This window comes from Gossypium hirsutum, chromosome D03, assembly GCF_007990345.1.
Source record: "Gossypium hirsutum isolate 1008001.06 chromosome D03, Gossypium_hirsutum_v2.1, whole genome shotgun sequence".
In the NCBI taxonomy this organism is placed as follows: domain Eukaryota; kingdom Viridiplantae; phylum Streptophyta; class Magnoliopsida; order Malvales; family Malvaceae; genus Gossypium; species Gossypium hirsutum.
The window spans coordinates 53775326-53802046 of NC_053439.1; the positions used below are offsets into that span (position 1 = coordinate 53775326).

Below are 26721 nucleotides of genomic sequence, written 5' to 3' on the forward strand. Positions count from 1 at the left end.
TTTGTGAAGCAAACCTAAACTCTTTTCCATTTCTCCTACATTGAGATAATCTGATAAAACGGTTAGGGAACACCCAACGCACATGGTATAAACAAAAATCATAGTTCTCAAAGAATTCCATAAACTATTTAAGGATACATATCTGTTGAAGTTCTGTTGTAATATTTTTAAACTTCCGCTTGACCCAATCCTTGACAACCTTCTCATCCAGTAGCAAAGCGGTGATAGCATCACTGGAAACAGCAGTTTCATCCATGCATATATCTGTAACATCTGTTGTTTTTCCGTTAAGGTAAACACGGAGTTCTACCAAACAATCACAACATCAGTATTCGGCACGTGTTTTATAAACATATAAACAAATCAATATGCCCTAAATGACTAAATCTAGACAAGTAAAAGGATACAATGACAAACCAAAGAAACCAAGTTATTCTCCAAGGAGACATCAAAAAAGGAATAAAGACGTTGAACATCAGCATTCATTTGATCATCTCTATCTTCTTTATTTTGAAAAATATCACCATATCTTCTAGAATTGAGGCCAGCGTCTATGCACTCATCAAACAGGCGTAGGCGAAGTCTGTTGGTACCACTCGCCAATGGGATTCTACAAATCGGACAAAGATCACATCTTTGACAACACTCGGCATATAACGAGGCATGTCCGCAATAGTTCAACACATACTTCACATAACGCCCACATCGTCTTAAGTCTCTAGTTGCTTGACAGTATTCGGTTTTCGCCTCGTTGAATAACTCACTAAAGTCAACAGATGCCAAGTGTTCTAAAGCTTCCTGAAATTTAAACTAGACATTATAATTTCTTAGCCTATTCCAAAGCTATACAATAATTTATTCAAAATTCACCTAAACTTAATTTAACCTAAAACACTATTATTTACAACAAAAATGTGAACTTAATAACAAACTAACCAATTCTATGTAAACAAATGTGCTCTTAAAATGAGTTTGAATTTATCTTTTGCAAATGTGAGTGGGTTCGGGTAAAATTTTAGGTGCATATTTTCAGGTTGGGTTGAGCTTAGGCAAAGTATAAAATATATTAATATTATTTTTAAGTCCGGACCGAACTCAACCCGACCTGACCTATGAGTAGTTTTAGCTCAAAGTGATTAAAATATTTAATTTTAAAAAGCCTAATGACTAAATAAAAAACTAATAATTTTGTGAGTAAAATAGAAGGAAAGATATAATTAAATGACCATTTCTATAGTTTAAAAAAAAAAAAACTTTTCATCTTCTTTAACAGAAAGTTAAGAGCTAATTTACGCTTTTGAAAATGTAGATAGATTAAATTTACGGTGGGCAAAATGCAATCCCTACTGCCTTTTGACCATTAAAAATGTCATTTGATTTCCTTGAAGTAAAACACTGGAGAAAACACCGAAATGAAAATGGTAGGCGCATTCTCCTTTGAACAGTAAAGTAAGACTTTTAAAATAAACAAAAGAAAGTCCATCTACGTCTGAAAATTGGGGATGAGAAAATGATTCAAACCCTCGACACAATATAGCGCGATGGACTGGTGCAAAGCTTTGGGTATATAAGTTTTGAGTTTTGGGCAAAACAATGATAAACAGGTCTGCGACGGCACAACAATCTCTACTCTACTGTACCTTACAGCCGTAAGCAATCCATTACTCCTTTCTCTTTGCTTTGATATAATCAAGTTTGGTTTATATTTTTCTTTGATTACCAGTTTCTCTCTCTCTTTCTTTGTACTATGTAATCGTTCTTTTCTAGGGAGATATTTCTTTTCTTTTTTTCCCAACATTAGAAAGCATGTTTTCAGTTTATATTCAAAATTTTATGATCTTTTTAATATCATTTTTCTTCCTATTCTCAGATTGTGGTTCGATGGGGAAAAAGGAGAAGAAAAATAAAGATGAAGATAAAAATAAAAGCTATCGTGGAAGATTAGCAGTACCGATTTTTTCTTTTTTTTTTCCAATCAAGTTCTATTTTTCCCACTAATTTCTTTTGTTTTTTTGTTTAATAATAGTTTGAATTTTTGGTTGCTTTCAATATGCAGATATGTGATAAAGAAGTGGGAGAATTGATATCTATGCTACTGGATGGTGATAACACTTATCTAACCAAGGTATGGCTTTCCCTCTTTCTTTTATAATTTGTTTTAGGTTTGGCTTGGTATACAGCGAAAGATGAAAAACTAAAAGAGTAGAAAAATAGGAAGATTGGAAAACAAATTTTTTATTTCCATAAGTGTAATGAAAGGAAGAAAACAAATATTCAAAAAATGCTATAAACACTTTTCTCATATTTTCTCTCCTCTCGGAATCAAATTACATTTTGCCCTCTTTACTAAAAAAGGTCAAATTAGTTCCTATATCTTAGATCAAAGAGCAAACCGGTCCTTCCTGCTAAAAATTTCATCTATTTTTATTGTTAAAAACTGACATGCCTAATAGAATAACCGAACAGTTACAATGACTGGTTTTTAACCTTTGGAATGAATTGAATCTGACATACAAGGACTAATTTGTCAATTTTTTAAGTGAAGGGGGCAAAATGCAATCCGTCTCCTAATACAAGGGCCGCCATGGTACTTTTACCCATGAAAATCCGGCAATTTCAGGCTCTGTTTTGATAACATTAGAAAACGCATTAATAGTTGGTTTACTTTTTATTGTTTTCTAATCTCTTTTTGAATGTAGGGGTGTGTGCATGAAAGGATGATGGCAGTAACGAAAGCAAAGTATCAACTCCATGATCCACAGTTCATACTGCAATTGTTGAGAAATCTAATGGAACCTATTATTGCGGAAAATGGCAGTGGTGACGACGTCCGAGATGCATTTAAAGCCCTTAAGTCATATTTGACGCAATATGCAAATCCAGTTCAAAAGAAGCGAAGTGCCAAGCGCCTTCCTGACTCAATCTCACTCACAGGTATGGTTTTTAAGGAAGTACCACATGTTGATTAGTAACATTTATTGATGTGCTTGAGACTGCTTGGGGAATGCCATAGATGGAGTTCCCAAACATGTTTCGATGCTTAAGTCAGTGTTTGGAGAGAAATCATCATAGTAACAGTTGGTTAAGGGCATGTTGTGTACCTAGGTTTCTTGTAGAAATGATTTTTGTGCTTCATTTCCTTAAATTTGCTTTTCTGCTTGGCTTTGGCTTTTCTCTAAATTCAATTGCTAGTACTGTTTTATACATACAATTGTAGATTTAGTTCATTTTCTTCATTTGGATCATTTTAAGCCCTTATATTTTTCGAATTTTGAAATTTCATTCTTAATGTTAAACACGTTCATTAACCAATTAATTGGAATTGTAGTGAGTAATATGTGGAAATAACAAGCTGACGTGGCATTATATACATGACAATATATTTGCTGCATCAGATTTTAAAAATAGCATAATTTAATGAATTTAACAGTAATTATCTGGTGAGAACTGAAATTTGAAAATTTGAAAAGTACAGAGACTAAAATTTTAATAGCACACAGTAGCATAAGCCTTTTAGCAGCTCTTTGATATACATATATACCAATCTTGATATCATTTAAATTAGATTTTCTTATTTGTTATTTGTTTTCTTTATATTTTCAATTAAAGCATCGCAAAAGGAAATGGTGGTGCAGCCGGAGGCTACTGTGGACCAAACGCAGCAATTAATGACAGAGGATAAGTTGTTTAGCATAGTAAAAAATATGGTAAACGATGTTTTGGGTCCTTATTTAGGAAGGCTACAGAACCAAAAGCTTACAAATCCTGTTAGTATTCATGGAGATCCTGAGTCTAGCAGAGGAGCTGAGATTTGCAACAACATACAGGTAAGAGTGTCATGTACATGTAGGAATTATGTGCGTATCAGAGCTTGCATAAAGTAGAGCTTGTCTGTTATCCCTTTAATTTCTTTGACGGGCAGTTTATTTCATCTTTCGCAAACTATAAACTGATACGACCATTAATATTCATTTCTTTTATTAATTCTCTGGGTTTCAGGTAAAGATCATACTATATATATATGGATATATTGGCCAGAAATGTTTGTACTTTCTTTGTAAGCAAACTCTGAACTTGGATTATTTTACCTGAACATCAATAAGCAGACAGAAATGGTTGGAACTTAAATATTCGGATTTTTATGTCTTATGATCTTTCATGTCCTTTTTCTTATGATTCTTAGATTGTACATTCGTTCAAGGAATACATGGAGGATTTTAATGAATTGGAATGAAATAAAGATAAGCGCAATTGTAGAAATATCATAATGTTGTTTCAAAATTGTTTGATCGATTCCACTTGTTTGTAAGAGGCCAAATAAAAACAATAAATATTAGACAAATACACACACAAAAGTCCCGAGTAGGAAAGCTGTAAATTTCTAATTCTCTGTCTAATGCTATGTACTTCCCTACTTATTTACAGGGTCATCATGATGCTGATCCTGTAAGTTTTGGCGTGTGTATTTTTTTAAATTCAATTTGCTTAGATTTGGGTCAGATCTGATTCTCTTCTGCATATAGGTTGGTCCGTATATGAAAGACTATGGTGTTGGTTTTGAATTCTGTAATCCGTCAGGTAATGGCTGCAAGCTGATATGCTATTATGTTAATCTACAGTTATAATTTGATGCTTACATTCTTAAACTGTCAGTATAACAATCTTACTTGTAAATATGAATTATGTTTTCTAGAGGACAAGATATATGATGATTCGGGTGAAGGCACCAGTGGTGCTGGAGCAAATCCACACAACATGGAACTGTCACAAGAGAATACCTTTACTGTTGATCCTGTAGGTTTTGGCGTGTATATATTTTTTAAATTCAATTTGCTTAGTTTTGGATCAGATCTGATTCTCTTTTGCATATAGGTTCTTCCGTCACTGCCGTGTTTTTCTGATATGGAAAACTTTGGTTATTTTGGATTCTGTGATCTGTCAGGTAATGGCTGCAAGTTGATATTCTATTATGTTAATCTACAGTTATAATTTGGTGTCTACATTCTTAAACTCTCACACTATAACAATCTTACTTGTAAATATTGATTATGTTTTCTAGACAATGAGATATGTGGTCATTCGGGTGAAGGCACCAGTGATGCCAGAGCAAATCAACTAAATATGAAACAGTCACAAGAGAACACCTTTACCGTTCAAGGGTACAACATTTATGAACGCAATTCTAATGTGCTCACTAGTATATTTCAAAAGCACCCTCGTATTGATAACAAGTTTTTCTATTTAGGTGTGCAGATATTCAGAACTCATTACCTGCCGTAGCTGAAGTTCACCATAACCCAGTAATGCATGGCCTCACAAAGAAGTCGGCCGAGGCAAAGGGCAAGAGATCGGTCGAAGAGATAAAGGACGAAGCTTATATCAAAAAAGGCAAAATGAAGGTGGTGAATGACAACTGATTCAAAAGAAAATCAACTGATGCTGCTGAAGAAACCAAGGTTTATATAATTGCTTCTTTTCTTTGCAAAAGATTACGACTTTTAAATAATGTTCCAATGGGTTTATTGGGATGTTGATGAACTGAAGATACAAAGGTGTGTTTTTGTGTGATGATTTGTGTGTGAATTTTCTGTTTATTATCAGGAGTCTTCAGTATTGTGAACTCCATGCTCCTCTTATGGATTTTTTCTTCTTCTTGGAACTGGATTATTTTCATTAAGAGTTCAATATGTATGTCATGGTTATGTTAGATATATTCTTATAGTTATCAAAGCCTTTAAATTTAAACAAAACAACCAACTAGAGATGGAGTTACTTGCCCAAACCCGAAGGGGCACCTGAAATTTGGAGGTTTGGGCAAAAATGTGCTGAGATGCTGTTGAAGAATCTAATAGGCTTTAAAGCATTGGGCTTAACAGGGATGTAGACAAGGGCAAGTAACGGACTTCTCCTTGAAGAATGGTAAATTTGTCTTATAGCTCATTAGAAAATTATGAAATTATAAATTATTATAATTGTAAAATTGCACTTTACCTTAAAAAATTTATGATTCATCTCTATACTTCCTAGAGTAGTTTTTTATACTTCATCCCTATTTAATAATATCTTATAAGAAGGAAAGCCCAATGAAGCATACTTATTTTGGTTCATTCTAATGCATTTGGGTCCATTGGACTAGCTATTTCAGTACTTAAAAGCTTTAAAAACTTGACCTTTTTCAAGCAATTCGATACGAAATAGAACTCAATACACACTCATATCGAACGCATATCTTAACAAACCAAGCAATAATAATTACATATAAGCCTGACATGAGACGCAAACAAGTTCTTTTTTCTTTTTATTTAGGGGTTGGTTTTGGACACTCAACAAATGTATTATTTTCCGCTAGAATTTAACCTCGAATTTTTGTTCAGCCTTCACAGAATTTAACTTTAATAAAGTTTGAACCCACATTTTATATGGCATTGATGATAAAAATATTACCACTTAACTAATACTTTCATTGAAGGTGCAAGACTGGATCAGATAACCTCCCCTCTACACTTTTCAATTACAACAAGAACATAAGCAACAATCTTCAATGTATTAGCTATTTATACATTAAATAAAATACAAAAACCCTCCAAAGCTATTAACTATTTACCTTGTAGAGTTTCTCTTGGTTTGACCACTTGATCTCTTAATACAATCAATCCTTTCAAGCCTAATCTGTTCCCTAACTTTAGCTATAAATTCATCAGCCTTTTTATCAACATCAGATCCTCCATCTATACCTTTGCTTGGACCAACAGCTTCCTCGTTGTTTTCACCATTGTTGGTGCTTGAAACAATGCGTGTTTTGCCAACAATTTCATCTTCATCATCACTAGTTTCCATCCCATGTTCAATTTCACCATCAACATAGTCCCTTTGTTTCAATAATGGCGGTGGAGGCGGCGGCGGTGATGGAGACCTGTAACTTGTCTTGTTCTTCACTATATCACCATCCCTTGACCGCCATTGAATTAGTGAAGGAAGAACAACGTTATTCTCACCATTATTGACCTCCATAACACTTGATGATTTCGAGCTCCTAACAGGCAAAAGCAAAGGCTTTTCAATTTCACCATCACCTTTCTTTTTAGCTACCAAAACGGTAGGTAATTCACTCCTATAATTTTGACTACTCCATATCTGGACCTTACTCTCGTCAGACCCAGACATGTTTTCAGCTTCATCATCGAAAAACGACGATACCTGAAGGAATCTAGACATGAGACACTGTACATTATCGAACATGGACTAGTTGTTGTTGGGTTCTTTATCGGTTTCATCGTTTCGTTGACTAAAAAGCCCGTAAGAAACAGCTATGCCGAAGAACAACAAGCGGAGAAGCTCCCAGCTACGGTTCAACAGGGTTTGGTTGATGAATTCAGGTGCTTGTGAGGGAGAAACTGGGATTATAACCAAGAAAATGATGATTACAACAGCTTTTTTGTGAAGGAAACTTGTGTTGTGCTTGTTTGGGTTTGTTTGGTTTTGTTGTTTTAATAGTTGATGATGTTTGGTGTAAGAATCTGTTTCTGCCATTGAAGAGTTTTGTTACACGATTGCATGCTGCATGTATATTTTACCCCATAGAGCCCTAATCTAAACGTTACACGATTGCATGCTGTATGTATGTCAGTTACCTGAAGTTTGAATACAACAAGGAGACTTCCATTAGCAGATGAAGGATCATCAGTTGCACAATCTAACCGGCATTTATGAATATATTTCTCCTCATCAGAATTCCATGGCAACTCTATTATTCGATCTACCAAGTTCCTCCGAATACATAAACAGCATAATTCAGAGACCAATATTTCTGTCCAGTCCATCCAGGACCTGCATTGGCCATCCTCACTTGGACCATACTTGAAATTCTTTTCCCGGACTTTAGTACAGAGCATCCGTTGATATGTGAATGCTTCAGTCAAAAGCCTACATTCCACTTTCACCCAAACAACAGTCACAGTTTCACTAAGCGAAACCAACTGTGATCCACCATCACGACCAGACCAGCGTAACACCATGTGAGCAGCCTCGGGATTCTACCGTTCTAACAGAACTCGTGCAATCTTAGGATGAGTTGTTGGGCCAGATATCTCTGGAAGAAGTTGAAAAGATTCCTAAGAAATACGATTTAGCTAAAAATAATCAGCATGTGAAATTATAATAAAAATGTGAGAGTATAGCCTTAAGGACAAAAAGTAGTTATTTACTATTATACCTGTAAAGCCTCATCTGTGTGATTGTCCAAAAGACACAAAATGAATGATTCGACTAATGAATGCCTGTTTATACCAAAGGAGGTAGCAAAGTCATCCACAATATCTCTCCATTCTTCTTCAGGCCTACTCCAATGCCGATCAAACAAGTAATATACAAACTGCATCTCAATTAAGAAAACCAAAGGAATTTGCGCAACTGAAAGCATGTCCAATCAATAGAAGCAAACCACATCAAAAAGAGAAGGATACAATTGCTTGCTTTGCAACCACCAAATCGGAACTACCACGTAGAAAGAGGATGTCCACAGCAGCCTGGAGACTTTCAAATGGGTAACACCCTATCAATCCCTCTATTTTAGACCGAGAAAAGGAAGCGCTGTCCCTCAGTAAAAATGTAAAATGTGACTCTTCTCCAAGCTCCTGATCATATGCTTGTTCGATGTCAAGGTTTGCTAGTGCATCTTCAGTGAATAGAGAGCCATCCTGTCTAGTGGAGTCGGCTGAGCGATCTACTACATCAGGCCATGCACGTGCAGTTGCAGCCGATTTTATTTCACGGACAAGATTATGCCAGGATGTGAAATTAGCATGACGAGACCGCACATGTTCCAAGAATTGGAGCCTTATACACCACATTATGATCTCAAGATGCTGAAAATTTTATAACAGTTGTTGCTCTGAAAAAGATGCTAATATATGGTTAAATATCTTCTTAATTGAATCAAACCTGCTTTGTCTTCAATATACTCTCTTGAAGGTGATGCAAGTCATGGAGCTGTGCCAAAGGACGACCCTTGAAAGATGATTCCAAAACTTCAAGAATACCGGATAACCTAGCCAGATATGCTGAATATTTGTGAAGCAAACGTTAAACTCTTTTCCATTTCTCCTACCTTGAGATAATCTGATAAAACGGTTAGGGAAAACCTAACGCACATGGTATAAACAAAAATCATAGTTCTCAAAGAACCCCACGAACTATTTAAGGATACATATCTGTTGAAGTTCTGTTGTAATATTTTTAAACTTCCTCTTGACCAATCCTTGACAACCTTCTCATCCAGTAGCAAAGCAGTGATAGCATCACTGGAAACAGCAGTTTCATCCATGCATATATCTGTAACATCTGTTGTTTTTCCGTTAAGGTAAACACGTAGTTCTACCAAACAATCACAACATCAGTATTCGGCACGTGTTTTATAAAAATATAAACAAATCAATATGCCCTAAAAGATTAAATCTAGACAAGTAAAAGGATACAATGACAAACCAAAGAAACCAAGTTATTCTCCAAGGAGACATCAAAAAAAGAATAAAGACGTTGAACATCAGCATTCATTTGATCATCTCTATCTTCTTTATTTTGAAAAATATCACCATATCTTCTAGAAATGAGGCCAGCGTCTATGCACTCATCGAACAGGCGTAGGCGAAGTCTATTGTTACCACTCGCCAATAGGATTCTACAAATCGGACAAAGATCACATCTTTGACAACACTCGGCACATAACGAGGCATGTCCGCAAGAGTTCAACACATACTTCAGATAACGCCCACATCGTCTTAAGTCTCTAGTTGCTCGACAGTATTCGATTTTCGCCTCATTGAATAACTCACTAAGTTCAACAGATGCCAAGTATTCTAAAGCTTCCTGAAATGTAAATTAGACATTATAATTTCCTAGCCTATTATAAAGCTATACAATAATTTATTCAAAATTCACCTAAACTTAATTTAAACTAAAACAGTATTATTTACAACAAAAATGTGAACTTAATAATAAATTAACCAATTCCATGTAAGCGAATGTGTTCTTAATTCCTCATAATAGCAACAATGATAGTACAAAATTAAAAATAATATGAAAAAAGAAACTAAAAGCCGAAGAAAATGAAGGACCAAGGGTTTTTGGAGTTGGAACCTGAACGGCACGGCTATTGAAGTTGGGTTGATGAGCTGGTGATCTAACGGTACGGCCTTTACAGCCGGAGCTCGAAGGATGAACCGGACCGTTGATTTCATGTTTCTCCATTTTTCTTTTTCATTTTCCCAGTTTTTATGAGGATTTTCCTGGGAAAATTGAAGAGGTGATATTGAAAAAATGTGAGTGAAGTCTGAGTCTGTGACTGTGACTGTGAGTGTTCGACGGCGTATTCCCCCCCTATGCAGCGGGCTCACTACCAAACGGCTGTTTGGTTCGCTGTATTTGGATTCCCCCCCGAATCGGTTACTGGCCTATTACCCTCATTGCGCGTAATAGGCATTACGCTCCCTCAGCGCCGATTAGCTATTCCGCCCCCTTTTCATCTTTTGTTTTCCATTTTCTGCCCTTATCATCAAGCTTCCATTTTCTGCCCGATTCTCCCACGTTTTCTTGCACAGGTAATTTCTTTTCCCTTCCACTCACTCTGCCATCGGTTCTTGTTCATCGTTCCTTTTATTTTCTTCATTTTATCAAGAACGAAAAACCGATTTGTGGATGTATTTTCACTGTTCCCTTAAAATCGATTTCCCTTTTCTTTCCAGAGGTATTTTAGCAGCTCGCACTCTTCCCCGATTTCCTCATTACAGGTTAGTTTTCCTTTGGCTCAAATCGCCAATATTTGTTTCTGTTGTCAGATAATTTTGGGCTTTTCTTTGATGCATGTTCGATTGACAAAATTGTTCAATCCTTAAGCTAAATAGTTTTATGGGTTGCGTTGTGATTGAAAAATTGTTCAATCCTTAAGCTTAAACTGTTTGTATTGCAATATTTGTTTCGGTTCTTGTTTATTACAGAGAATTGAAGGAAAAAAAAATTGACATGCTTTTGCATTGTGATTGTGCTCTTATCTCGTTTTCTGGGTTTGCCTTGTTTTTTATATGTATTTTGTTCCAAAGGTTTTGCCTTTTTCCATATCTTTTACCAGTATTGATTGATTGTTCTTGGAATTTCATTTATTGGGTGTACCAAATTCTGGATTTCTGTGGCTCCTGATATAGATTCATTTCTAGATAAGCAGGCCATTTTTATGCATGAAAGGTGGTTTGATATTGGCAATCCTCTATTATCTTTTCACTAATGTCATTATTTATCATACTGAAAATGTTGAGCCACTTGTTTCATGTCCTGCAGGAATGCAGACTCGAATACTGCTCCAGCAGGTGGTGACATAACTGAGAGCGCAAGCCTTGAGAAGCAGGTATATATTTCATTTCGCCTCCTCCCTTTGGAACGTATGTAGAATGAAAAGGACACTAGAGGACCTAAATGTCTCGAGATTTATAGTCATATATAAAAAATACTTAAAACACCGAGCTCTTAAGGAGGACACTAGAGGACCTAAATGTCTCGAGAATATTGTCTTTTTATATATATTTGATGGTTTGAAATTATTTATATCAAATGAAGTTAAGACGTTTTTAATTACTTGGAAATTTGATGGGAATGATCTGCTTGAATAATTTTTCTTGAAGTACCCATGTCCAGCACTTGTGTCCAACATACTGACTTTATAGCTCAATTCACATGTTTTCTGTTGCCTTAGACCTTGTCATGCTACTTCTAGCAACAGAGTGCTACTTTATTATCTATGTTTAGATAATTATACATAGAATGTATAAGTTTAGATTATTATACATAGAATGTCCTAATAAAGATATCAAGAATTTCACACTACACTTTATGCACAAATCTGAGTGTTGGTTATCTAATTGAGCATTGAAATGCATAGCTATTTATGGTCACTTGCACTTGTTTTCCCCTCCATTTGAGGTTTGCATTTTCTTTGAGACCATAATGTAGTTAGAAGCAATAAAAAAACAATCACTGTCTTTTACAGCAACTTCTGTAATCCTTTGGTTGAAACTCATGAACTATTCAGAGATATGAAACTGTCAAGTTGTATACGGTCAGAATTTGATGCATGTCTGTGTGTGTATGTATTGTTTGATTGTATAATTTGGAAAGAGTGGAAATGTAGCTATGCCATGTTCTATATTCTTCTTATTTCAGGGGCTATAGATTTAAGCAATTAATTGAACTTAATTTTAAAGCACAAGTTACAAACATAACTGGTAGGCATGAGTTTTGATGTGTTCTGTTTTGATGTTGTCAATATTTCTATCAGAAGCATATGTTCTGTCATCCAGCTTTAATTCTAGTTTATTCTTGTGCTTTTCCTTTGCTACATGGAACTTAAGTAGGTTACAATAATTTTTAATAGGTACTTTGTGAAGCAAGAGGGAGTCTTGAACCTTGAGATGTGGGGAAACCTTGAGATCAATTGAATGTGGGGAAGAACTTTGCAGATTTAAGAGCCTTACCAAGATCAATTGGAAACCTTGAGATGCTTGAAGAGTTGGACATAAGTGACAACTAGATCAGAGTTTTACCCGATTGTTTCAGATTATTGTCGAAATTGAGAGTTTTTCGAGCTGATGAGACTCCCTTGGAAGTTCCACCAAGAGAAGTAATCAAATTGGGTGCTCAGGTAATGTTAATCTGGCTACAAAATTAACTTGCTGGGACCTTTCCTGTTTGATTTCTTATGAGTTACTAACTCATTCAACTTCTTTCTACATTAGGCTGTTGTTGAGTTCATGGCTGATCTCGTTGCCAAGAGGGATAACAAGGCAGCACCACCAAAGAAGGAGAAAGGTTTTTGGTTCAGAATTTGCTCGATTTGTTGGCCGTTTCGGACCGCAAATACGGACGACAACATGTAACCAATGAATTACTACTACAGTTTTTTCTTTTTAGCCCCTTGTATATATCTCAAAAATGTTTTGGTTTCTTGTCAAAATGTGTGTGTGTGTTTTTTTTATGCCAGTTCCATTACTTTGTAAATTATTTGTGAGATTGGTGAGCTTTTCTGCGAAGTTCAAAATCCTGATTGCTTGCAAGTGTTTTCAGATTCAAGTGAAGTGAAAAACCTACAATTGTAAATCTTTTGGCATCTATTCTATAGCATCCAAATTCTACTTTTAGTATAAATTTTGCTTCTAAATGCATCTGTCCTATGTATTACTGTTGTACAAAGGAACTGAGTGAGGAATGAAAAAACATGTGAACAGTTGGAATAGAATTTAGCCACCAAGAACAAATATACATTAAAAAAAAAGGAATAAATTCTTTTTAAAGAATTTGTTTAGTTGTTCCATGTGGTTTCTTCTATTCAGAAAGTAGGTGAAAAATAAAAAATACAGTAAATTTTTTCAAAGTCTAAAAATTATTAAAAATCAGAAAAATATATAAAATTCCCAAAAATAAAATACAAAATAAACAGAAAATCTCAAGAAAAAACAGAAAAAAAAAACACAAAATAATAAAGATATATAAATACATATGAATTTACAAAAATATAAACACTAAATTTATCTTTATTCCTTCTAAATATATGAATTATTTATATGTTAATTTATCTTATATATCATTTACTATTATTTTATTTATAATATTTTAATTGTATACTATAAATTATTAGCATTTTAATCGTATACTATAAATTCGTCATTACTATATTTATCTCTATGCTATTAATTAGTCACGAAATATTAATTATACATAATATATTATTAAGGTTATAGTTACTCGAGAGTTCATTGATTTTTGCTAGGTAAATACACATTCAAACTTTAGATTAAATTATATATTTTTATTAAATTATATTTAATAATAATTATTTTAAATTATATTTTATAGTATTATATATTATGATTTTAGTAAATTCATATAAGAATATATTTAATATTAAGAATTTTATTAATTTATATATTTTTATTAAATTATATTTAATAATAATTATGTTAAATTATATTTTATAGTATTATATATTATGATTTTAGTAATTTAATATTAAGAATATTTAATATTAAGAATTTTATTAAATTATATATTTTTATTAAATTATATTTAATAATAATTATGTTAAAATATGATTAAATTATTTATTATTGATAATAATAATCTTATTAAAATTTAAATAACAATAACAATAATCATTTACCAAAACAAATTTATGCTAAGGGTATTCTAGTCATTTTAGTTTTTTCCATCATGCTATTACACCTCTATTCTATTCAACCAAACACATGATTACTATTACGCCTCTATTCCATTACATTCAACCAAACAGTTGATTTGCCATTACACCTCTATTCCATTAGACCTCTAATTCAATACAGCGAACCAAACGTGCCATAAAAGTTTTCTTAGATTTTAGAATGGTCGAACTTTTATTTTGGTCCCTATATTGTGTTTAAATTTAAATTTTGATATATATATTAATTTAGTAACATTTGATATTTTAGTTTTCTTTTTTGATGTTATTGATTAATTCGAGTAATTATTCATATTGAATAGATTTTTCTTAAAAGAACACTTTCTAATTATGATAGAATGATGGGTTCAAAAGGATATTTTAAGAATAATTTTTGCTTTTTTAAGAAAATATTGTCATTAATAAAAAGTGTTTGATCACTGTTTGAAGTTTGAGCTTGATAACTTTTTCTGTATTGGGATTTGAATTTTTTTTTAAGTTAGGTTTTGAACTTGAAAATTATTATTGAATTAGCAATTGTTCCTACACTAGGATTTGATTTATTATTATTATTATCTAAGTTAGACATTGAACTTGGCAATTATTTTTATATTAGGGCTTGAACTTGATAATTGTTCTCATATCGGGACCTGAACTTTGGGGTTTTTAAAGACTAACTTGGACAAAAAATTTCAAGCCCCAATCTAGGCATATTTGTCAAGTTCAAGACTAAATTGGACAAAAAAAATTTAGGATCCAATGTGGGAACAATTGACAAGTTCAAGCTTCAGCTAGTGATTTAACCTTTAATAAAAACCATAAAAATATATAAATATATGACACATAATACAAATGATAAATAAGACACTACAAACTAATGCACATATACCATGTCTGCAAAAAAATCCCAAGTGAGGATAAAAACAAACTAACAATAATCGTGGCACTCAAAGAATTCAAAAGCAATCCAAAGATGTATCACATTGATCAAATTGTTAAAAATTACATCTTATTCTTGCCATCATTAGATCAATCTAACAACGAACTCCAGTCAACAAAAAACCATTGCCAAAGGATTCACCACATCAATGATGCACAAAGGATTAAGTCTTATATGACCTATCATTTTCTTTAATTTGAAAGCCCTTCAAGAATTATTCCTAATAAATCTCACAATGGACAAAGAACCATAACATTTTTCAAAAAAAATTGAGTGAACAAAAATAAAAACTGAAACTAAAAACAAAAAGATTAATGTTTTTTAAAATCACACCGATCAAATCAATAATTCTCGATTAAATTGATTTTATCTCAGTTCAATTAATTCAATAATTTAAATTAATAATTATCATAAAATATTCGATGAATCAAATAAATTATTAAAAATTATAAAAAAAGTGTTAGAAAATATAAAATTCGATTGGTTAATTTTATATATCATAGAAAGCAACCCTAGAAACTCAAGGTTCCCAAGCTTTTACCATGTTTCTATCTTCGTCTTTTTGCATTAGCTTACATGGGTAGTTTTGCAAAACATTGGATTGATATCTACTTCAAAAAATATGAACTCTTGGATTCCATGTCGAGTGTTGAATCCTGCTTATTGGATTGATAATTCCTAAAAAACTCTTCTTCTTTTTTCACCATAATTTGGCATCAAATTTGAGTGCCGGCAGGCTTAATTTTCTTCTATACAACTTAATGGAGGGCATTACAGATCATTTCAGCAACTTAAAAGGACTCAAGTAATATGTATTCATTCAAAAGCTCCGTTGAACAATTTTAGCAGCCTAAGGGTACGAAAAGCTGAACTGAAGATGAGAAAGAATGTTTTAACATGTGATGGGCTGAAGTCGGTAGGGGTTTGCCGACTCAGTCTTCTTCCCTCTTACTAACTTCACTATTTTGTCAAATATTTGAGAACCAAACTATTTTGCTAATTTATTTTTATCATAGAAGAAAAAAACATATAAATTAAATGGATACAATTCTTATTGTCATAACATCAATAGTTTCAATACCGAGCTAATCAAGAAGCGCCACTTGAGGAGAATAATAGAAAGTACTTTATAATGTTTGTCCCCACGCCATCGATGTTAGGTCATCATCAAGTTTATTATCCTCCCAGTAAACATGTTTGATAACCACATCCCACTCCTTCAAATAGTCTTGAAGTTTTCGAATTAAATTGATCTCATCTCTAGCATTATTGGTCAATACATTAACAACATAAATACTGTCCACTTCAAAAATCAGTCATCGTTGTCCACTCCTCCAAACAAGCATGAATCCCTCAATCACACCCCACATCTCCGTTTCCCATATTGAACATGAGGAGTTTAGAAAACCCAACAACCCATTCTCCATCCAATCCCGTATAACACCCCCACAAGTAGATACACTAGTAGAAGACTTATATGCACCATCAATATTCAATTTGTACCTTCCCAAATCAGATTTCTTCCGGCTAAACCAACTTTACATACCTCGATTGGTTGCTTATGATACTGATATCAGCTAAATTCCTTTTTGTTGTGGTAAAAAACATTTTTTCAATCTCTTTCTTTCAATTTTAAGATTGAGTAAATTGATCCTAGTTAAAGCAATTATTTCTTATCAATTTCAATAATGAACAATAAAGGACAGCTTAGATTGATATAATAATAAATTTAACTCTTAATAATTTAGACATTCTATCAATTTGATCCTAATTTAATAGATTTAACCCATATTATTTTTATAAATGTGTAAATATTGAGATTAAATTTATTAAATTTTTAAGAATCAAGATCAAATTAGTAAAATATATAAACATTTAAGACTAAATTTATTATACCAATAAGAAATATGAACAATTGAGGGAAAATATTAATATTGTTGTCCATGATTGCTCACTTTTAAAATTGATAACTTAATTTTTTTTGAAAGGGATCAATTTGCTCAATATCTAAATTGAGAGGACTGTAGAAGTGTTTTTACCGTGTTGTTTTTTCTTCTCTTTCTTCTTCATGAATTCAATTGTTTCAAGACCCGGATCCGGACCCGTCGCAGTCAATTGTTTCATTGATGCTTCATCGTTATCATTGATGATAACATACACCGGCTTTCTCTGCGCGTTCACCTGTCCAGTCGCAGAAGCCATTTCTGAATCGAAGATTTGGTTTGTCTAAAACCCTAGCCCCTCCTCCTTTGGTTACTGATCCGAAACAAAAGGGAAATTTTAAGCACACACCTTTTTTTTTCCGTTTTGGTAAGTTGTAATCGGGATTTGATTTCAGAGTTTTTTCTATTCTTAATTTTTTTCACTTTTTTTTTCAACGGTTCAGATTTTAAAATATTAGATCCAATGGCTCTTTTTGTTTGAAGGGATGCAATTATTTAGTCCTTCTTGCACGAGCTAACCCTAGAATTTTCTTTATATATAAGATCCTCTTTTCTTTGGCCGCAAACAAGCCTCTGGCTTCAAGTTCCCTATAGATCTGGAAATTGAATAAGGTAATTTTCGAAATCCTTCAAAGATTTCAAAATCTCGTTTATAAACTGTTTTAATTTGCTTCAAATTTTCTCTATGCAGAGTATAGGAGGGTTGTAAACGAAGCAATGAATCGCGGTCAATACCCACAATTAGTGATGCTGCTCAGTATTTTAATACTGGTCCTACTGTCTTAGTTTGCGTCTTGACTTTTGAACTGGATTTGCCGACTTGAACTGCGTTGTTGAAGGTTTCCAAAACCCGAGCCTGCAAATCCAGTCAAAAGTTAAAACCGGGCTGAGATTTACGAGTCTGATATATATGGGAGGTATTGTGTGTTAAAACTAATTCAGGTAAGCTTCTTCTTTTTCTGGTATATGTATATGTATATGTATATGTATATGTATATGTATATATGTGTGTGTGTGTGAAAATCTTTGCTACAGTGGATATTTGTACAGCCTTTATTGAAGTTGAACATTATCCTGCTAACAGGACTTGTAATAATTAATGAGCTTGCAAGATGTGAGCATGATAGTGTATTTGAGAGTTTAGCTAGAGTTCTTTCCTAGTGCTATATATAATCTGAATATTTATTAGTAGTCCTTTTTATATATAATTAGTTTGTATTTTTGTGCAAACATGTAACCAGACCTAAAATGAATTTAACCAAAAATCTAAATTTTGATATCGTATCTACTCTAACATGTATTTTTGTAATTGATCAAATCTATATTGGCTTGTTCAAGAACGAGCAACCCATGGCCATGTTTCATATTTATTGATCCACACAAGTTCAAGCTCCAACTAGTGATTTAACCTTAATAAAAACCGTAAAAATATGCAAATCCAGTTCAAAAGAAGCGAAGTGCCAAGCACATTCCTGACTCAATCTCACTCACAGGTATGGTTTTTAAGGAAGTACCACATTTTGATTAATAACATTTATTGATGTGCTTGAGACTGCTTGGGGAATGCCATAGATGGACTTCCCGAACATGTTTCGATGCTTAAGTCAGTATTTGGGGAATATCATAATGTTGTTTCAACATTGTTTGATCGATTCCACTTGTTTGTAAGAGGCCAAATAAAAACAATAAATATTAGACAAATACACACACAAATGTCCTGAGTAGGCAAGCTGTAAATTTCTAATTCTCTGTCTAATGCTGTGTACTTCCCTACTTATCTGCAGGGTCATCATGATGCTGACGCTGTAAGTTTTGGCGTGTATATTTTTTTAAATTCAATTTGCATAGATTTGGGTCAGATCTGATTCTCTTCTGCATATAGGTTGCTCTGTATATGAAAGACTATGGTGGTGGTTTTGAATTCTGTAATGCGTCAGGTAATGACTGCAAGTTGATATTCTATCATGTTAATCTACGGTTATAATTTGATGTTTACATTCTTAAACTGTTCGTATAACAATCTTATTTGTAAATATCAATTATGTTTCTAGACGACCAGATATATGATGATTCGGGTGAAGGCACCAGTGGTGCTAGAGCAAATCCACACAATATGGAACCGTCACAAGAGAACACCTTTACTGTTTGTTTATGTTTTCTTAAACTGGTTGTTGTTGGGTTCTTTGTCAGTTTCATCATTTCGTTGACTAAAAAGCCCATAAGAAACAGCTATGCCAAAGAACAACAAGCGGAGAAGCTCCCAGCTACAGTTCAACAGGATTTGGTTGATGAATTCAGGTGCTTGTGAGGGAAAAGCTGGGATTATAACCAAGAAAATGATGATTACAACAGCTTTTTTGTGAAGGAAACTTGTCTTGTGCTTGTTTGGGTTTGTTTGGTTTTGTTTTTTTAATAGTTGATGATGTTTGGAGTAAGAATCTGTTGCTGCTATTGAAGAGTTTTGTTACACGATTGCATGCTGAATGTATATTTTACCCCATATAGCCATAATCTAAATGTTACACGATTGCATGCTGTATGTATGTCAGTTACCTGAAGATAGAATACAACAAGGAGACTTCCATTAGTAGATGAAGGATCATCCGTTGCACAATCAAACAGGCATTTATGAATATATTTCTCCTCATTAGAATTCCATGGCAACTCTATTATTCGATCTACCAAGTTGCTCCGAATACATAAACAGCATAATTCAGAGACCAATATTTCTGTCCAGTCTATCCAGGACCTGCATTGGCCATCCTCACTTGGACCATACTAGAAATTCTTTTCCCGGACTTTAGTACAGAGCATCCGCTGATATGTGAATGCTTCAGTCAAAAGCCTACATTCCACTTTCACCCAAACAACAGTCACAGCCTCACTAAGCGAAACCAACTGTGATCCATCATCACGACCAGACCAGCGTAACACTATGTGAGCAGCCTCGGGATTCTGCCGTTCTAAAAGAACTCGTGCAATCTTAGGATGAGATGTTGGGCCAGATATCTCTGGAAGAAGTTGAAAAGATTCCTAAGAAATACGATTTAGCTAAAAATAATCAGCATGTGAAATTATAATAAAAGTGTGAGAGTATAGCCTTAAGGACAAAAAGTAGTTCTTTACTATTATAATGAATGATTCGAATGCCTGTTTATACCAAAGGAGGTAGCAAAGTCATCCACAATATCTCTCCATTCTTCTTCAGGCCTACTCCAATGCCGATCAAACAAGTAATATACAAACTGCATCTCAATTAAGAAAATCAAAGGAATTTGCGCAACTGAAAGCATGTCCAATCAATAGAAGCAAACCACATCAAAAAGAGAAGGATACAATTGCTTGCTTTGCAACCACCAAATCAGAACTACCACGTAGAAAGAGGATGTCCACGGCTGCCTGGGGACTTTCAAACGGGTAACACCCTATCAATCCCTCTACTTTAGACCGAGAAAAGGAGGCGCTGTCCTTCAGTAAAAATGCAAAATATGACTCTTCTCCAAGCTCCTGATCATATGCCAAGGTTTGCAAGTGCATCTTCAATGAATAGAGATCCATTCTGTCTAGTGGAGTTTGCTGAGCGATCTACTACATCAGGCCATGCACGTGCAGTTGCAGCCGATTTTCTTTCACGGACAAGATTATGCCAGGATGTGAAATTAGCGTGACGAGACCTCACATGTTCCAAGAATTGGTGCCTCATACACCACATTATGATCTCAAGATGCTGAAAATTTTGTAACAGTTGTTGCTCTTAAAAAGATGCTAATATATTGTTAAATATCTTCTTGATTGAATCAAACCTGCTTCGTCTTCAATATACTCTCTTGAAGGTGATGCAAGTCATGGAGCTGTGCCAAAGGACGACCCTTGAAAGATGATTCCAAAACTTCAAGAATACTGGATAAGCTAGCCAGATATGCTGAATATTTGTGAAGCAAACCTAAACTCTTTTCTATTTCTCCTACCTTGAGATAATCTGATAAAACGGTTAGGGAACACCCAACGCACATGGTATAAACAAAAATCATAGTTCTCAAAGAATCCCACGAACTATTTAAGGATACATATCTATTGAAGTTCTGTTGTAATATTTTTAAACTTCCGCTTGACCCAATCCTTGACAACCTTCTCATCCAGTAGCAAAGCAGTGAGTGATTGTATCACTGGAAACAGCAGTTTCATCCAGGCATCTATCTGTAACATCTGTTGTTTTTCCGTTAAGGTAAACACGGAGTTCTACCAAACAATCACAACATCAGTATTCGGCACGTGTTTTATAAAAATATAAACAAATCAATATGCCCTAAAAGACTAAATCTAGACAAGTAAAAGGATACAATGACAAACCAAAGAAACCAAGTTATTCTCCGAGGAGACATCAAAAAAAGAACAAAGACGTTGAATATCAGCACTCATTTGATCATCTCTATCTTCTTTATTTTGAAAAATATCACCATATCTTCTAGAATTGAGGCCAGCGTCTATGCACTCATCGAACAGGCGTAGGCGAAGTCTGTTGGTACCACTCGCCAAGGGGATTCTACAAATCGGACAAAGATCACATCTTTGACAACACTCGGCACATAACGAGGCATGTCCGCAAGAGTTCAACACATACTTCACATAGCGCCCACATCGTCTTAAGTCTCTAGTTGCTCGACAGTATTCGGTTTTCGCCTCATTGAATAACTCACTAAGGTCAACAGATGCCAAGTGTTCTAAAGCTTCCTGAAATTTAAACTAGACATTATAATTTCCTAGCCTATTCCAAAGCTATACAATAATTTATTCAAAATTCACCTAAACTAAATTTAACCTAAAACACTATTATTTACAACAAAAATGTCAACTTAATAATAAACTAACCAATTCTATGTAAGCAAATGTGCTCTTAAAAGGAGCTTGAATTTGTCTTTTGCAAATGTGGATGGGTTCGGGTAAAATTTTAAGTCTATATTTTTGAGTTGAATCGAACTTGGGTAAAATATAAAATATGTTAATATCATGTTTAGGCCCGGACTGAATTCAATCCGACCTGACCTACGAGCACTTCTAGCTCAAAGTAATTAAAATATTTAATTTTTAAAAGCGTAGTGACTAAATAAAAAATTAATAGTTTTGTGAGTAAAATAAATCGAAAGACATAATTAGATGATCATTTCTATAGTTTTAAATAAAAATCTTTTCAAATTCTTTAACAAAAAATTAAGAGCTAATTTACACTCTTGAAAATGTATAAAGATTAACTTTACGGCGGTTAAAATGTAATCCCTAATACCTTTTTACCATTAAAAATGTCAGTCTATGTTTGAATAGAACATTGGATGCGGTCGGTGCATTTAACTTAATTTTTGTCTCATACAATCACCCTCTTTCCTTAAAAGAAAAAAACTGGAGAAAAACCTCTCCTTTCAACAGTAAAGACTTTTAAAATAAACAAAAGAAAGTCCATCTACGTCTGAAAATTTGGGATGAGAAAATGATTCAAAACCTGGACATAATATCGCGCGATGGCTGGTGCGAAGCTTTGGGTATATAAGTTTTGCGTTTTGGGCAAAACAATGATAAACAGGTCTGCGACGGCACAACAATTCTCTACTCTACTGTACCCTACAGCCGTAAGCAATCCATTACTCCTTTCTCTTTGCTTTGATATATTCAAGTTTGGTTTATATTTTTCTTTGATTACCATTTTCTCTCTCTCTTTCTTTGCACTATGTAATCGTTCTTTTCTAGGGAGATTTCTTTTCTTTTTTTCCCAACATTAGAAAGCATGTTTTTAGTTTATATATTCAAAATTTTATGATCTTTTTAATATCATTTTTCTTCCTATTCTCAGATTGTAGTTCGATGGGGAAAAAGGTGAAGAAAAATAACGATGAAGATAAAGATAAAAGCTATCGTGAAAGATTAGCAGTACCGATTTTTCTTTTTTCCAATCAAGTTCTATTTTTCCCACTAAATTCTTTTTTTTTGTTTAATAATAGTTTGAATTTTTGGTTGCTTTCAATATGCAGATATGTGATAAAGTAGTGGGAGAATTGATATCTATGCTACTGGATGGTGATAACACTTATCTAACCAAGGTATGGCTTTCCCTCTTTCTTTTATAATTTGTTTTAGGTTTGGCTTGGTATACAGCGAAAAATGAAAAACTAAAAGAGTAGAAAAATAGGAAGATTGGAAAACAAATTTTTTATTTCCATAAGTGTAATGAAAGGAAGAAAACAAATATTTAAAAAATGCTATAAACACTTTTCTCATATTTTCTCTCCTCTCGGAATCAAATTACATTTTGCCCTCTTTACTAAAAAAGGTCAAATTAGTTCCTATATCTTAGATCAAAGAGCAAACGGGTCCTTCCTCCTAAAAATTTCATCTATTTTTATTGTTAAAAACCGACATGCCTAATAGAATAACCGAACAGTTACAATGACTGGTTTTTAACCTTTGGAATGAATTGAATCTGACATACAAGGACTAATTTGTCAATTTTTTAAGTGAAAGGGGCAAAATGCAATTCGTCTCCTAATACAAGGGCCGCCATGGTACTTTTACCCATGAAAATCCGGCAATTTCAGGCTCTGTTTTGATAACATTAGAAAACGCATTAATAGTTGGTTTACTTTTTATTGTTTTCTAATCTTTTTTTGAATGTAGGGGTGTGTGCATGAAAGGATGATGGCAGTAACGAAAGCAAAGAATCAACTCCGTGATCCACAGTTCATACTGCAATTGTTGAGAAATCTAATGGAACCTATTATTGCGGAAAATGGCAGTGGTGACGACGTCCGAGATGCATTTAAAGCCCTTAAGTCATATTTGACGCAATATGCAAATCCAGTTCAAAAGAAGCGAAGTGCCAAGCGCCTTCCTGACTCAATGTCACTCACAGGTATGGTTTAAGGAAGTACCACATGTTGATTAGTAACATTTATTGATGTGCTTGAGACTGCTTGGGGAATGCCATAGATGGAGTTCCCAAACATGTTTCGATGCTTAAGTCAGTGTTTGGAGAGAAATCATCATAGTAACAGTTGGTTAAGGGCATGTTGTGTACCTAGGTTTCTTGTAGAAATGATTTTTGTGCTTCATTTCCTTAAATTTGCTTTTCTGCTTGTCTTTGGCTTTTCTCTAAATTCAATTGCTAGTACTGTTTTATACATACAATTGTAGATTTAGTTCATTTTCTTCATTTGGATCATTTTAAGCCCTTATATTTTTCGAATTTTGAAATTTCATTCTTAATGTTAAACACGTTCATTAACCAATTAATTGGAATTGTAGTGAGTAATATGTGGAAATAACAAGCTGACGTGGCATTATACACATGACAATATATTTGCTGCATCAGATTTTAAAAATAGCATAATTTAATGAATTTAACAGTAATTATGTGGTGAGAACTGAAATTTGAAAATTTGAAAAGTACAGAGACTAAAATTTTAATAGCGCACAATAGCATAAGCCTTTTAGCAGCTCTTTGATATACATATATACCAATCTTGATATCATTTAAATTAGATTTTCTTATTTGTTATTTGTTTTCTTTATATTTTCAATTAAAGCATCGCAAAAGGAAATGGTGGTGCAGCCGGAGGCTACTGTGGACCAAACGCAGCAATTAATGACAGAGGATAAGTTGTTTAGCATAGTAAAAAATATGGTAAACGATGTTTTGGGTCGTTATTTAGGAAGGCTACAGAACCAAAAGCTTACAAATCCTGTTAGTATTCATGGAGATCCTGAGTCTAGCAGAGGAGCTGAGATTTGCAACAACATACAGGTAAGAGTGTCATGTACATGTAGGAATTATGTGCGTATCAGAGCTTGCATAAAGTAGAGCTTGTCTGTTATCCCTTTAATTTCTTTGACCGGCAGTTTATTTCATCTTTCGCAAACTATAAACTGATACGACCATTAATATTCATTTCTTTTATTAATTCTCTGAACTTGGATTATTTTACCTGAACATCAATAAGCAGACAGAAATGGTTGGAACTTAAGTATTCGGATTTTTATGGCTTATGATCTTTCATGTCCTTTTTCTTATGATTCTTAGATTGTACATTCGTTCAAGGAATACATGGAGGATTTTAATGAATTGGAATGAAATAAAGATAAGCGCAATTGTAGAAATATCATAATGTTGTTTCAAAATTGTTTGATCGATTCCACTTGTTTGTAAGAGGCCAAATAAAAACAATAAATATTAGACAAATACACACACAAAAGTCCTGAGTAGGAAAGCTGTAAATTTCTAATTCTCTGTCTAATGCTATGTACTTCCCTACTTATTTACAGGGTCATCATGACGCTGATCCTGTAAGTTTTGGCGTGTGTATTTTTTTAAATTCAATTTGCTTAGATTTGGGTCAGATCTGATTCTCTTCTGCATATAGGTTGGTCTGTATATGAAAGACTATGTGATGATTTTGAATTCTGTAATCCGTCAGGTAATGGCTGCAAGCTGATATGCTATTATGTTAATCTACAGTTATAATTTGATGCTTACATTCTTAAACTGTCAGTATAACAATCTTACTTGTAAATATGAATTATGTTTTCTAGAGGACAAGATATATGGTGATTCGGGTGAAGGCACCAGTGGTGCTAGAGCAAATCCACACAACATGGAACTGTCACAAGAGAATACCTTTACTGTTAATCCTGTAGGTTTTGGCGTGTATATATTTTTTAAATTCAATTTGCTTAGTTTTGGATCAGATCTGATTCTCTTTTGCATATAGGTTCTTCTGTCACTGCCGTGTTTTTCTGATATGGAAAACTTTGGTTATTTTGGACTCTGTGATCTGTCAGGTAATGGCTGCAAGTTGATATTCTATTATGTTAATCTACAGTTATAATTTGGTGTCAACATTCTTAAACTGTCACACTATAACAATCTTACTTGTAAATATTGATTATGTTTTCTAGACAGTGAGATATGTGGTCCTTCGGGTGAAGGCACCAGTGATGCCAGAGCAAATCAACTCAATATGAAACAGGCACAAGAGAACACCTTTACTGTTCAAGGGTACAACATTTATGAACGCAATTCTAATGTGCTCACTAATACATTTCAAAAGCACCCTCGTATTGATAACAAGTTTTTCTATTTAGGTGTGCAGATATTCAGAACTCATTACCTGCCGTAGTTGAAGTTCACCATAACCCAGTAATGCAAGGCCTCACAAAGAAGTCGGCTGAGGCAAAGGGCAAGAGATCGGTCGAAGAGATAAAGGACGAAGCTTATATCAAAAAAGGCAAAATGAAGCTGGTGAATGACAACTGATTCAAAAGAAAATCAACTGATGTTGCTGAAGAAACCAAGCTTAATATAATTGCTTCTTTTCTTTGCAAAAAGATTAGGACTTTTAAATAAAGTCCCAATGGGTTTATTGGGATGTTGATGAATTGAAGATACAAAGGTGTGTTTTTGTGTGACGGTTTGTGTGTGAATTTCCTGTTTGTTATCAGGAGTCTTCAGTATTTTGAACTCCATGCTCCTCGTATGGATTTTTTTCTGCTTGGAACTGGATTATTTTCATTAAGAGTTCAATATGTATGTCATGGTTATGTTAGAAATATTCTTATCGTTA

General features: G+C 33.8%; 3 protein-coding genes and 1 pseudogene across 6 annotated transcripts; 2 read left to right on the forward strand and 2 right to left on the reverse strand.

Annotated features, from left to right (window-relative positions):
• The first annotated feature begins 1345 nt into the window (after positions 1 to 1345).
• Positions 1346 to 26721, forward strand: LOC107932352 (uncharacterized). Of its 4 annotated transcripts, XM_041090593.1 has the most exons (12): positions 1346 to 1649; positions 1871 to 1947; positions 2057 to 2125; positions 2700 to 2934; positions 3610 to 3827; positions 4426 to 4446; positions 4524 to 4578; positions 4694 to 4794; positions 4873 to 4942; positions 5060 to 5095; positions 26081 to 26156; positions 26243 to 26721. In XM_041090593.1, exons 2-12 carry the CDS (start codon positions 1882 to 1884, stop codon positions 26412 to 26414), a joined length of 1119 nt encoding a protein of 372 aa, XP_040946527.1. In that variant the 5' UTR covers positions 1346 to 1649; positions 1871 to 1881; the 3' UTR covers positions 26415 to 26721. The 4 variants fall into 4 exon arrangements, with proteins under 4 accessions (XP_040946527.1, XP_016719808.1, XP_040946528.1 ...); XM_016864319.2 differs by lacking the exons at positions 26081 to 26156; positions 26243 to 26721 and adding an exon at positions 5246 to 5623 and having other exon boundaries at positions 1357 to 1649; positions 5060 to 5159; XM_041090595.1 differs by lacking the exons at positions 1346 to 1649; positions 1871 to 1947; positions 2057 to 2125; ... (5 more) ...; positions 4873 to 4942; positions 5060 to 5095 and adding exons at positions 22474 to 22737; positions 22959 to 23035; positions 23137 to 23205; ... (4 more) ...; positions 25691 to 25791; positions 25870 to 25939 and having other exon boundaries at positions 26057 to 26156; positions 26251 to 26397.
• LOC107932337 (E3 ubiquitin-protein ligase HOS1-like) lies at positions 7592 to 9094 on the reverse strand. The gene is made up of 3 exons (XM_041090596.1): positions 8463 to 9094; positions 8213 to 8371; positions 7592 to 8111 (listed from the first exon to the last, which is right to left on the reverse strand). The coding sequence occupies exons 1-3, from the start codon at positions 8847 to 8849 to the stop codon at positions 8034 to 8036; spliced, it is 624 nt and encodes a 207-aa protein (XP_040946530.1). The 5' UTR covers positions 8850 to 9094; the 3' UTR covers positions 7592 to 8033.
• Positions 18064 to 21311, reverse strand: LOC107932338 (E3 ubiquitin-protein ligase HOS1-like; annotated as a pseudogene).
• LOC107932354 (uncharacterized) lies at positions 18463 to 19655 on the forward strand. Its single transcript, XM_016864325.2, has 4 exons — positions 18463 to 18609; positions 18901 to 18921; positions 18999 to 19053; positions 19168 to 19655. Exons 1-4 carry the CDS (start codon positions 18547 to 18549, stop codon positions 19422 to 19424), a joined length of 396 nt encoding a protein of 131 aa, XP_016719814.1. The 5' UTR covers positions 18463 to 18546; the 3' UTR covers positions 19425 to 19655.

Excerpts from the sequence above, each read along its gene's own strand:
- LOC107932352 (XM_041090593.1), top strand. The coding sequence starts at position 1,882 with ATGGGGAAAAAGGAGAAGAAAAATAAAGATGAAGATAAAAATAAAAGC. Across the intron at positions 4,447-4,523 it reads GTCATCATGATGCTGATCCT|GTTGGTCCGTATATGAAAGA; the intron begins GTAAGTTTTGGC and ends TTCTGCATATAG. Across the intron at positions 4,943-5,059 it reads TGGATTCTGTGATCTGTCAG|ACAATGAGATATGTGGTCAT; the intron begins GTAATGGCTGCA and ends TATGTTTTCTAG.
- LOC107932337 (XM_041090596.1), bottom strand. The coding sequence starts at position 8,849 with ATGTGGTGTATAAGGCTCCAATTCTTGGAACATGTGCGGTCTCGTCAT. Across the intron at positions 8,372-8,462 it reads TGGTTGCAAAGCAAGCAATT|TTTGTATATTACTTGTTTGA; the intron begins GTATCCTTCTCT and ends ATTGAGATGCAG. Across the intron at positions 8,112-8,212 it reads ACACAGATGAGGCTTTACAG|GAATCTTTTCAACTTCTTCC; the intron begins GTATAATAGTAA and ends CGTATTTCTTAG.
- LOC107932354 (XM_016864325.2), top strand. The coding sequence starts at position 18,547 with ATGCAAATCCAGTTCAAAAGAAGCGAAGTGCCAAGCACATTCCTGACT. Across the intron at positions 18,610-18,900 it reads TGACTCAATCTCACTCACAG|GGTCATCATGATGCTGACGC; the intron begins GTATGGTTTTTA and ends ACTTATCTGCAG. Across the intron at positions 19,054-19,167 it reads TGAATTCTGTAATGCGTCAG|ACGACCAGATATATGATGAT; the intron begins GTAATGACTGCA and ends TTATGTTTCTAG.